The following is a 12,011-nucleotide window of genomic DNA, read 5'->3' as shown; positions in this document are numbered from 1 at the left end:
TACGGCGGCCGGGCAGGGCGCATGGCGGCGGGCGGGTGGCACATGGCGGGCGGGGGGCGGCGGCGGCGGGGCCGGGCGGGCGGGGAGGCGGAGGGCGCTGCGGTGCTGCAGAGGCTGCGGGAGGCGCGGTGAGGGCCCGGCCCCGTGTTCCCTCCCTAACCCCCCCCCCCCCCGGGGCTGCCGGGCCCCACTGACGCTGCGCTCTCCCCGCAGGGACGATCTGCTGAGCTCCGGCTTCTGGGCGGCGAGCGCCGGTGCGTACGGGGAGAGGATGGGGGGCGGGGGGGGAACAACGGGCCGCCCCCCGCCGGGCCTGACGCCTCTCTCCGTGCCCGCAGGAGCCGTGCGGGCCCCGCTAGGCGGCGGCGCGGAGCCACCCGCCCTCTGCGTCTGTTACGGCCTGGGGCGGTTCAGCGGCTGCCCCGCCGCCCGGCACCAGCTGGCCTTCCTGCTGCTGCTGCTGGAGGAGCTGGGGGTGAGGAGGGGGCGGGGGCGGGGGGGCACGCCGCCCCGGCCCCCCCCCAGCCCCCGCCACCGCCGCCCCTCTCGCCGCAGGTGCCGCCCGGCCGGTGTTCCCTGTTCGACCCCGCCTTCTCCGCCCAGGAGGCGGCCGCGCTGGGGGAACTGGGGCTGCGGCTCCTCCCGGACAACGAGGTGAGGGCGGGGGACGGGGACCGAGGGGCTGGACCCCGCTCCCTGCCCTGCTGCCGGCTGGCTTCGCCCCGGAGGTTGGGGGTAGTTACCGTCTGGCCTCCGCTACCGGGGCTCGGTCGCGGGAAACATTGGTTTACGCGCAGGAGGGGAAACACGGCATCGAGGGATCCGCCACGCTGTTTTACATGGTGCACTGCGGAAAAGCCTTGTACAACAACCTGCTGTGGAGAAACTGGTCTGAAGGGGCTCTGTCCAAAATGGTCATCGTCGGGAACAGCTTTAAAGGAATGGAGGAAAGGTGCGTGCAGCCCCCCCAGGGAAGGGGTCTGGTGCCTCCAACAGAGTTTTCCTCTCCTTGCTTCCTTTACTCCTTTTTTTCTATTGCTTCGGACAGTGTTTTGCTCATTTTCAAGTGGCAGTCATCAACCACCCCTGCCTTTTCTGTCCCCCACCCCTCTTCAGAAAAGTTGTGTAAGTTCACTGCATCTAACGCTGGTTACCTTGTGTTATTCTAGATTGTTGTCAAGAATATTGGAGAGAGATTATTCTTACATAGCAAAGGTAAGAGTCACTAGTTTTTTAACATTATTGTTTTGTGTTAACAAAGCACCTTCTAATGAGAAAGGTTATTTTTAAAACCTTTGTTCCTGGCCACTACAAGATAAAAATTAATCACTTTAGGATCATTCTATGTTATCTGCAGAACACACCGCACACAGGGGTTTGTCTTAATGTAACACCATCCTCATCTTCACCAACCCTGAACTGAACTTTGCAGAAAAGTTCTTCCGCATCGTACAGTAACTTTTTCCCCAAATGCTCTTAAGGTCTTGAAAGGGACAGAGGAGGTGGCGCTCCCTGCTCACCCTCGCTATCTCGACACCTTTAACGACACGTCCATCCACTGGTTTCCCTTGCATAAACTGAAGGAACTCTCCCCTGAGGTCTGGGACTTTGTGGAGGAGCCAATGTACCAAGACTGCGACGACTTGGAGATCATCAGAAAGGACGACAGAGCCGACGGGGGCAGTCCTGTTGCCGCCGAGTCCTGACTGCTCTCAGCGGCGGTGGAGGGGGGGGGGGGGGGCTCGGGGCTGCCTCTCTTCCCACAGCAGCTTCTGTGCTGCCAAGATGTAGCTGAAGCACCGACAGTGTCGTCGTGCTCCACCAAAAGTGGCAACACCTGAACACGAGCATGATGGGATATTTTTGTATCTTAATTATTTAATAAAAGGTAAAGCTGTGCTTTGACTTATACTCACTCAACTACAGCAAACAAGTTTAACTAAAACCTGCCTTTTAAAGCATCCGTACTGCATAATGATTGCTCTCTTGATTCTCTTCCCTTCCAGGAACAATTCAAAGCCTTTGCGTGTACTGTGTACACTTTGAAGTATCAGGAAGGGGGAGTTACTTGAGAGGGGTTTGTAGTTGAAGGTATTGGTGTCTGGTTCCAAATGCAGGCTTATAAAAGCTTTCTTAGAGGCAGTGGCCTTCAGCTGTCCAGTGCCACTGAAAGCAGCTCTTTATCTGTTCTTCTGTGAAGAATCAGGTCATCTCCCTCTAGGGGAAAAAAAGCCTCTGTTTCCCTCCCTCACCTCTGTGCCCTGAACTGCTGCAGTCCCACAGCACACGTTCTGTGAATTGCTGGAAAAAAACAGCTCCCTTCCAGCTCTGCGTTGACAGGGCAGAGGAGGCAGGCAGGCACTGGGCTGAAGGAGCCACCGGCACAGCCCAAGAGGGGTGGGACAAGTCCTGGCTGTGCACAGTAGAGGAGCCTGCTGCATGAGGGACACTGTCGGGACAGTAACTCTCACTGCCAGAGCAGAGCAGCAGGCAAGGAGAAGCTGTGACATCTCTGTTGCTGGAGACCTTCAGGACTTGGCTAGACCAGCCCTCGCTCATCTGTTGGAGCAGAGAATCGCCTCCTGTGGTCCCTTTTAACCTGCTGATAAACTGCTGTCACAGGCAGCAATTGCACAAGTGTCCAAACTGCTTGTTCCTCCCTTAGTGCCGACTTCCATGTGTCATTTCATCTCTTGACACTCCCTGAACAGCTTTTCCAAGAAAAAAAATCCCAGCATACAGCTAAAGTTTCATTCTATTTACAAATCTCTAACTTCTTTATTCTAAAACAGTTACACTAAAAATATTAGCAAAACAGTCTTCACAATTCAAAGCAGAGGACTCACTTGGCCATGTCAATGAGACTCTGGAGAGAAGTTGGCACCCAAGTCTTTTCTCCTTGTACAAACACAACACCTCTGTCAATGTAAATGACAATCCGTCCAAACGTATACAACTGTTTCCCTTCGTGCCGCTTTCCAATCACAGGCATGAAAACAATGTTGTGCTCCTCTGCTTTTGTCTGAATTAGGTCCTTGAAGTTCATTGGCACAGAGCTGGCAGCCATGCCGATGCCACGCTGGGCCATGTTTTCAGCCTCCCGACGCTCCTGCATGGCTTCGTACTGAAAGTCTTTCCTCCGCTCGGTGTGAGTAAGGTAGGCGATGTTCTCTCGAGCGCCTGGCTGCATGTACCCACCTGTTTGGAGAGACAAAAGATGTGAAAACAAGGCCCCAGTCCCTTTCTGGTGGAAGGTCTATGGGTAAACTCCAGTCCAGGACACACACAGTAAAGTCAATCTGTAATGTTCTGAATCCTTTACACATTCTAATTGATTAAGTTTTATACTGTTAATGCTAATACAACGTAGACTAGCTAGGTGAATTTGAGAACTGCAGCAGAAGCAACAGGATTTGATACAATCCCAAATTGTACCTGAGCATGCACAGGAGAGGAAGATGCTGCACTGCTACTGGCAAAGGGAAAATGTGAACAACAACAAAAAAAACCCACTCCTGAAATCCAAAACCTAGCCTGTGGTCTCCACTTGCCACTGCTGGGTTACAAACAGTGGCTATTGCAAAATTGGGCTGAGGACAGAGCAGCACCATACTGCAGGAAGCAGCATTGCATCAGGAGCACTTTCACTATCAGTCCCCAGTTCACTTTTTGGCTGCATGACTATCATGCCAGAAATTTCTCAATAGGTGAATTCCTCTTTCTGCAACGCTTGCCAGTAGTTGTATCATTTTACCACAGAAATAAACCTAACACTTAAAATGGGCCTCAAGGAATCCTCCATGTTTCTGGTGCAGATTCTCCATCGTACGGTACAGCAAACAGGCAAGAGGAACGCAGGAAAGGAGTTCTCAGTCTTGGAGGACAGGGCAAGTCTCAGGCACTGCCTTCTCTTTTATACAGTTTAATTCCCAGCAAATTCCTAACAAGTCTTTTAGGTGACAGGGAGAGGCATGTGGAAAGGGCACTGCTCTAAAGCTAAGGAGAAGAACCAGTACCTCGCCATGAAAAAAAAAAAACCCCAACAAATTACAGCTTCGGAAGTCAATATCTTTAAATGATGGTCTCTCAGTGACTGACATTAAAATACACTATAATCAGGCAAGGCTGAAAGAGAATCAGTTGCTTAATGGCACAGGCAGCCAGTCACCAAAAACCCGTTTCTGCTTCAGTGAAGCGCAGACAATTATTAAGTAGCCCCTTACAGGCATTATTTACAGACACAGCAAGGTAAAACACACTTTGAATTTCACTGCTCATGGGAGCTGCTACAATGCCGATTAGCAGGGCTATGCCTAAATACAGACTCACAAGAACCAAACATTGCTGTACTGCCATCACAGTAAACAGATCCATCACCAGAAGCCACCTACCAACACTGGAAGAGACAGCCCGGTTCATGATATCAAGAGCTTCATTAAATTTGTCTTTGATCGATGGATGTGCTAACACTTGGTCTGAGAACATGGACTTCCAACCCAAGTACCACTTCGTAATCTCTTCGTAATTGGGGCTGTTACTAAGCCAAGAGCACAGCACCTGCAAAACAACATGACAGATCAAATGCAGAAGGACAGGTACATTTACGGAGGAGAGTCCTTATTACCACTTAGTTTATTACTGAGCTTTCAGTAAAAGAAAGGACTGTGACAGTCTTAGGAAACGGTCTGTTCTGATGTGTATGGAGCTATGAGAGGCAATCACCCCATTTGGTAGTTAAACCATTTCAGCACTGGGGCAGCAATCACTAGGCAGGAGTCACTAAAACACTTCACACCAAATCAAGCCTGTTTACTCAGCCTTGACAGTTTCTCACCTGCAGCCACTTTGGGAAGAAGTGTTTCTCCAGCAGCCCAACAAGACTGGAGACAGAAATCATCCCCTCCCAGTCAATCACCCAGTAGAAGGCATCCATGTGCTGCTGGTGAGGGTTTATGATGAGTTCGTTCAAACACATCCCTGGGAAAAGGGGGAGAAGAATTAGAAAAAAAACTTGACTCACAGTTTTACCACTGCCCTGACCTATTTCACCAGCAACACACCCGACTTGAGGAGCACCTGTTTTGTGTGTTACCCTGCAGGACATTCAGGATCTTTAAACTGTTTGGTTGATCCCCGCCACCAAAACAGTGTGCTTTCATTTCCAGTGATTACAATTTGCTGCCAGAACTGAAACTTAAAACATTCAACTGTTTTTTAGACTACAGAGCCTTTTAGCCAGTTTGCATGGTTGAAGGCTGAATTACAAAATCTCATGGTGAAAGCATTAGCATAGACCAAAGAATACAGGAGTAACAGAGACACATTTTATAGCTTGGTACTATCTGACAGCTATCAGATATTCCTGTCAGCTGAAGAACAGAGGAATCAGATGATTTAGAAAAATAAGACAGAAAACACTGAGAATACTCAGAGCACTCCCCCACATTTTCTAAAACATCTGCCTCTGAAAAAAAGGCATGGTACTAGTAGCAGAAAAGATGATGCAAGCTTGGTCTAAACTTACTAATAATATTCTTTGAAGTAACGCTGGCAACCATGTTAACACGTATCTTTTCTAGGTGCAAGGGGGAAGATGGCAACCAGCAGATACCAGAAATTCAGCACTGTTTCATCTCACCTAGTTTAGGCACAATGTTTTTGACCATGAAAGCCTCCCATGACCCAGGTGTGAACACATCTTTCCAGGGCTGAAGGATAAGTTTGGCAGAGGAATCACTGGGATGCCACTTCTGCAGTGCATTTGCCAGCTTGTTTCGGATGGGAGAATATAGCGGCTCTAATCGTGCCTGCATCAGAGGAAGCCAGGGGTGGATCCACGAATGGATTGGGACTGTGTCTGTCAAAGGATTCCAGCTTTCAACCTTGAGGTAAAACAGAAAAGATTAAAATAAGCCCATCCATTAGCAGTAAGTCTTGCCAGATGCAAAAAGAGCCATAATGCAACCCCCTAATGCCTAAATGCATCAGCAGAGGCAGCAAACCGGTATTTTAGAAGTTCTAGTTGACTGAAATTCAAATACTGGTTCAGAGCATGGCTTCATTCTAATGCAGCCCTCTCATCTTACCTCCTTCTGTAGCTTGGGGAAGATGAGCTGATCCAGAATGTTATCCAGTATCCAAACAGGAACAACATTTACCCAGCTATCCAAGAAATCCACCATCGACCCACAGTTCCTCGGTTGCCACTGAGCCACTATGTTTCTGACATATGGCATCCAGATTTCCCACATCAGTCTGGGGGGGGGAAATCAAAGTTAAACTTAAAGCTATAGCCCCAGACATAAATAAACCAAATGGTTACAGTTATTTAAAACCTACTTCTTTTTATATAGCTGACAGCTGGATTTTAACAGACTTATCAAGAGAATCATCTGGAAAGCACACTTGTATCTGTTCTTTTCCATCCCTGAGGAAGGAGCACTTGAAGACACTGCACAAAGCACATTTGCCCTTTACCTGTGAAAAGCATCTGTTGACAGGTCCTGCCCACTGTGTGATAACAGCTGATCATTTTCCAAAAGGCTCTTCCACTTGGCTATGATCTCTGTGCCATACGTACAGTCCTGGAAATGATAAGGCATAAGCGGCCTTTATCCTTTTTCATTAATTTCAGCTGGTATCTACAAAGAGCAAGCTGATGGTATGCTCGGCTACAGACAGCTTTCTCACCCACTCAAAAGGCAAGCTAGGAGCTCACAGCCATGATTAGTAAAGTCCCACAAGAGGAAAATCCCACTTTATGGATTTAACATACCTCGGGGGGGGGGGGGGGGGGGGAAGGATAGTCTGAACTTTTTTGTGTGTACAGAGAGAATTCAGACTCTTACCTATCACAGCCGAAATGGCATTAAGAATAGACAGCACAGATCTGACTACTTGAAAGACAGACCTCTCCTGCTTTTGCCAAAAAAAAAAAAAAAAGACCAGAGACTTAGCTTTCATCTACTTTTTCTTCCCAACACCCATGAAAGGGGTTGATTTTAACCTTACAAGCTCCTAAACTGTTAGCCGCTTTGCAGAACAGTAGCCTTCCGTCGTAGCAAATGTCTGAGAATGGGTGCAGAGTGGGTCCATCTTTTTGCACATGTTTATTTCACTCTGCCATGAACAGTGGGAGTTTTCTCTGGAACCTTCCTCTCCCCTGCTAGGCAAGAGGAAGGAGCGTTTTCTCCCTCTCTCTCTCCAGACTGATAGGAATTTGGGACAAAAGGGCAGGGCGTAGAGGAGGAAGTCAAGATAATAAAGACTACATAAGCCATCAAGTAAGAACCGCAGATAAATGAAACTAATACACACCTTGAGGGGATCCCAGTTCTTGAAGTAATCTTTCATGAGAGGATAGACTATTGCTACTGCCAGGTCTACCCTATCAGACATTCTGTACTCTTCATAGTACTTGTCTTGAAGCGTCTCAAAAATCTTTGCACATTCATCCAAGGTTAAGGGATTTTCACAACTGGGCTGCATCCGTCTCTCACACTCTTCCACCATCCCCAGCACCTTGCTGAGATTGCTAATTGCCGTCTCCTCATGCGAGAGAACTTCAGACATCTTCTGGATCTCATGGGTCAGGTTGACAACCATGTCTCTCTCGTACTGCAGCTGTCGGTCATTCTGGATGATCTCCTGCTCTGTGATGTCAATGAGAAGTTGCAAGTTGTGCTCCAGCTCAGGCAAGGCAAACCCCTGGGGCTTGGAGTCTTTGCCCAGTGGCTGCTGAGGACTGTCATCTGGGATATTGTGCTTGTGGCTAATTTGACTGTAGCTGTAATAAACCTTCTGCTCCCGGCCTGTCATGTCTATAACCTTCCAACAAACAAGAACAAATATGTCGTTAAAAAAAACCCTGTATCTCGTGTTTAAAAAAGGAGGAAATGCCTGGCTCCGAATTGAAAACTGGAGATTTCCAAGTTTCTTAATTACTCCAGGAGGCTACCAACACACTCTGAATGAGGTGACTGGGGATTGCATCCAAAAGGCCTACTCCTGACATGAAGAGTTAGAATGAATAAGAAACAATTTGGAATCAGAGCCAGAAGAGTCTCCTCTTCTGACCTCAGTTTTACCATTTCGCTGAGTAATTCTACAAGCGGCAATGATGCAAGTAGTATACTATTCATTATTGCATGGAAGTCTTAGGTACTTTGACACTTCCTTTAAAGACACATTAATTTTAAATGAATAATTTTATTAAGCATGTACAAGACAAATCCCTTACTGTCCCTTTTAGGTAGAAGATTGTTCAAACTATGTGTTTAGTTGCACAATGCCAATAAGGACAACTGTGCTTTCAGAAGTGGATGAGCGTTTTATCTATGGCAAATGTGAAACAATTAAACTTAACTTGCAATTAAAAAAAACCCACACAAACCACCCACTTTTAAGCTAATTTGCATTTTTCTGAGGCCAAAGAACTTGCTTAAAAACAAATCCAATGTCCTAAGTGACACAGGGGTCTATTACATGATTCAGTCATGAGTTTGAGGACTTGATTTTCATGAGGATGCAGACAGCCAGTTCTTAGAACTGTTATTAAGGTTACCGATGGCTAAAAACCACTCACAATACCAAAGCAGACAAACTGTTTCCCAGAGATGCCACCTCTTAGGTTATCAACCTTACCTTGACTTGAGATAGCTCCTTCTGAGGGGCTGAAAGCTGCTTGTTGATCCTACCCTTGGCTTTCAGTTCCTCTACTGTCTTATAGCTGTATTTGGGCTTTTTCTTGCCTCCATTAGGATCCTTCCGCCACTGACTGAGCTCTTTTTGAAATTCCTAAAGAGCAACAAAGAGGAATTGTGGTCACTGCTCTTTGTCATGCCCCCAAACTTGCCTCCATTTTCTACAGGTAAATAACCATCAGATCAAGGAAGAATGCCGTACAGCAAAATAACTGGGAAAGCGGTAAAGCTCAGTGACAAACTGGCTCGGATGCTGTGGTTCAGTCAACCACCCTATTCACAATGCTAGCAGTACATTTCTAGTCTTTTTTTCAATGTAAACAAAAGACAAAGACTATTTACCTGGGGTGACTCTTTGAAGGTGGGGTTCTAGCAAGACTACTGGAACAAGTGAGCCAGAAACAACAAAAAGAACATTACGGTGACAAGGAAAATGTGTCTAAATGAAATTCACGTGCTATGTCTTTAGCTTCTTATCTAAAATGAGCCCAAACACAGAAGCTGATACCAGAACTGAATTTTGTACATACAACACAACAGGGAAACAGACATACCAAGAATTATACAAATACCTCTTCAGCTTCTTCTTCTGAGTCCACAACAGGGAAGTCTTGCAAAGACTGGCTGGTTCTTTCAGATCCATATGCCCCCACAGCTCCTTTGCCTTTTCTCTGTTTGGCCTCAATTGGATTGATAATACCTAAGAGAGCAATAGTTAGATCAGAAAGAACAGTTTATTTATTGAGAGAGAACAGTGAGTGTTTTTCTTACGGTACCCTAAGTTATCAAATCAGCACAAATATCCAGCCTTGTATTCTACCTCTATTGCTATGGTATCTTCTACCACTTCACTAATTTTAGTGGCTATAAAAATCACTTAATTCCAGCACACACCAAAAAAACCAAAGCAGAGTATTATTCATATCTGCATTTCACCACTTTTTTTATTCTGTCACATAAAATAACATCTCCTTTTCTATGGGCTGACTACCTTTGGAATTTATCTCCCCTTTTTCTTTCTCTTTTTCTCTTGCAAAATAACAAGAACATAAAATTGGCCTATGGTAGTTTAAGTGCAATTGAATCTTACCACGAGGACCCAGATCACTTGCAAGAGATGCAAGAAAACAAGAATGAATTTGTAAGCTACCTGGAAATGGCAGTTCTTCAAAGAATCCAATCTCTTCTCCAAATTACTAGTTAACAATAAACAACCAGACACACAATCACAGTACCTTGAGCATTCTTTCCGAGCCCTCTTCCGGGGACGTAACCCATCTTCTGGAGAAGCTTCTGCCCAATTCCCTTAGTGTGTCTCTCCCAGCTGCCAAAATCCACGAAAGATTTTGTCCCCCCTACAAAGCCTTTCTGACTAGGCTTGAAATTACCACCCTGTTAAAACAAATAAAGAAACAAAAAAACCCCACACGACCTTAAGGCATCATAATAACCAAGCCCTCTGTAATTTCACTGAAAAGGAAGTTTCTTCCCAGAAGTGCTTCAGCTGTCATCACACTGCACAGCTCACTATGTCATGACTTGTGCATCCAAGTAAGCTGCCTGACATCTAAGGAGTTTCCTGAAATTCCTTAGATGGAAAAGGAAAGTCCTGACAAGCTTAGAGTGACAACCTGGCAGTTACTAGGCTCCACCACTGACTTTAGCTGAAGCTGCTTCCTGATTCTTTCTGTGTTTGGTAACTGAAAATAAGGGTTTGATTTTTAATCAATAACATGCCTAGATTCATCATACTATTCTGCAAGATTAAAAAAAAAAAAAGTCTTTGAAAGGCAGCAAACCACGGACATTCTTTTATTTTAACCTCAACTGACCAAAGGGAATATTATGGGAGACAAAAAGGACCAAAATGACTGACGTTCCCAAGGACACACAACAATACCTCAGAATGGCTACAGATGACAGAGAAAACACCTCCCTTAACTGCACGCCATCGCGTGTGGTTCTCTGGCTTTAATTATTTCTCCCTTTCTTTATCGCTCTATTATTGTTTCTACACCTTTGACTACAGCCTAGGTTTCATAAATACATGACGCAGAATTCAAAACTTTCTGGATAACTCACTGTTTTTAACTTCTTCGGCACAAACTCTTTAGGGATGTCCTCCTGCTTAACAGGCTTTTCATCTTCATCGGAGTCTTCTTCCGACGCATCCTCAGCCGCTGACTTTTTCAGCCCGGCGCTGATGAAGTTCACGGGGGCCGAGTAATCCCTGGAGCTACACCAAACCCAGACCTGTGAGCCAATTCTGTTCCAGCGAACCAGCCCGCCCCGAGGGCAGCCCCTGTCCCAGGCTGGGCTCTTCGGGAAGGCGTTTACAACCTGAAAACCTCCACCAGAAGGGGCAGCCACCCGAGCCCTGCCCACCCGGCTCCCCACGCCCGCCAAGTGCGGCACAACCGGGGGCCGCCGGACGGGCGGCCCTGGCCGAGAGGGACCGGCTCGGCCCGGGGGCCCCTTCGCTCCGTTCCCGGCCCGTACCGCTTGCCGCCGAAGCTGGGCCGCTCCTCATCCGAGTCGCGCTCGGCCCACACGCCGTAGGTGGCCTCCTCCTTGCTCTGCCGGTGGCGCTGCCGGTGGGGGTTGAACTCGTTCTGCAGGTCCCAGTCCGACACCTCGAAGTTCTCCATCTCCACGCCATCTTCCCCGTCCGTACCGTACAGGTGCGACATCGACATGGCGCTCTGCGGGCACCCGCCGGCCCACACACGGGGACCGCGGCCCAGCCCGGCCCCGCTCCTCCCGCCGATCCCGGTACGCCACGGCCACCCGGAACTAAATCGTCTCCTTCCGGTAACACACTCCACGCGCCGCTTAAGCCACGCCCACAACCGTAGAGCTGCTGGAAGGAGCGGCCACGCTAGGGCCTCACGCACAGCAGCTCCTCTATGGTTTGGCGGCCCGGCCCCAGGCGCCCCGCGGCCTGCACTGGGCGGGGGGCCTGAGGCCGGGCCCCCCCCCGGGAGCAGAGAAGGGAGGGCAGAGCCTGCGCTATTAAAACAACATTTTAATGGTGTGCAACAAAGGAAGGAGGCCGGGGGCGGGGGGAGGTGGGCTCATATATTAACTCTGCAATAGCCTCTGTAAGTCACAGTGAAGGGCTGGGGGGGGGGGGGGGGGGGGGGGGTGTCACTCGCACGACAAAGGCTCTACAAGGTCAGGACACCTATTTCTGACCCGCGGATTAGAGAACAGCGTTACGAGACATTTAAACGCGATTTAACGAGTCCCATGGCCACAGCATACACGATCTCCTCCCCACGCCGGCTGCGGTTTCCACAGATCCTTCGT

General features: G+C 48.2%; 2 protein-coding genes across 2 annotated transcripts; one reads left to right on the top strand and one right to left on the bottom strand.

Moving 5' to 3' along the window:
* Positions 1 to 21: 21 nt before the first annotated feature.
* Positions 22 to 1,898, top strand: SRRD (SRR1 domain containing). Its single transcript, XM_030026540.2, has 7 exons — positions 22 to 128; positions 214 to 254; positions 339 to 475; positions 556 to 654; positions 798 to 952; positions 1,170 to 1,215; positions 1,482 to 1,898. The coding sequence occupies exons 1-7, from the start codon at positions 22 to 24 to the stop codon at positions 1,704 to 1,706; spliced, it is 810 nt and encodes a 269-aa protein (XP_029882400.1). The 3' UTR covers positions 1,707 to 1,898.
* Positions 1,899 to 2,748: 850 nt separating this feature from the next.
* TFIP11 (tuftelin interacting protein 11) lies at positions 2,749 to 11,616 on the bottom strand. The gene is made up of 12 exons (XM_030025083.2): positions 11,202 to 11,616; positions 10,785 to 10,938; positions 9,938 to 10,094; positions 9,275 to 9,402; positions 8,644 to 8,796; positions 7,318 to 7,827; positions 6,478 to 6,584; positions 6,087 to 6,255; positions 5,639 to 5,882; positions 4,835 to 4,977; positions 4,392 to 4,557; positions 2,749 to 3,198 (listed from the first exon to the last, which is right to left on the bottom strand). Exons 1-12 carry the CDS (start codon positions 11,396 to 11,398, stop codon positions 2,843 to 2,845), a joined length of 2,484 nt encoding a protein of 827 aa, XP_029880943.1. The 5' UTR covers positions 11,399 to 11,616; the 3' UTR covers positions 2,749 to 2,842.
* Between the last annotated feature and the right edge of the window lie 395 nt (positions 11,617 to 12,011).

The sequence above is a fragment of the Aquila chrysaetos genome, chromosome 9 (assembly GCF_900496995.4).
Source record: "Aquila chrysaetos chrysaetos chromosome 9, bAquChr1.4, whole genome shotgun sequence".
Classification (NCBI taxonomy): Eukaryota; Metazoa; Chordata; class Aves; order Accipitriformes; family Accipitridae; genus Aquila; species Aquila chrysaetos.
Note: the sequence above shows the minus strand (reverse complement) of the source record. Positions and strands in the feature narration are given on the sequence as shown.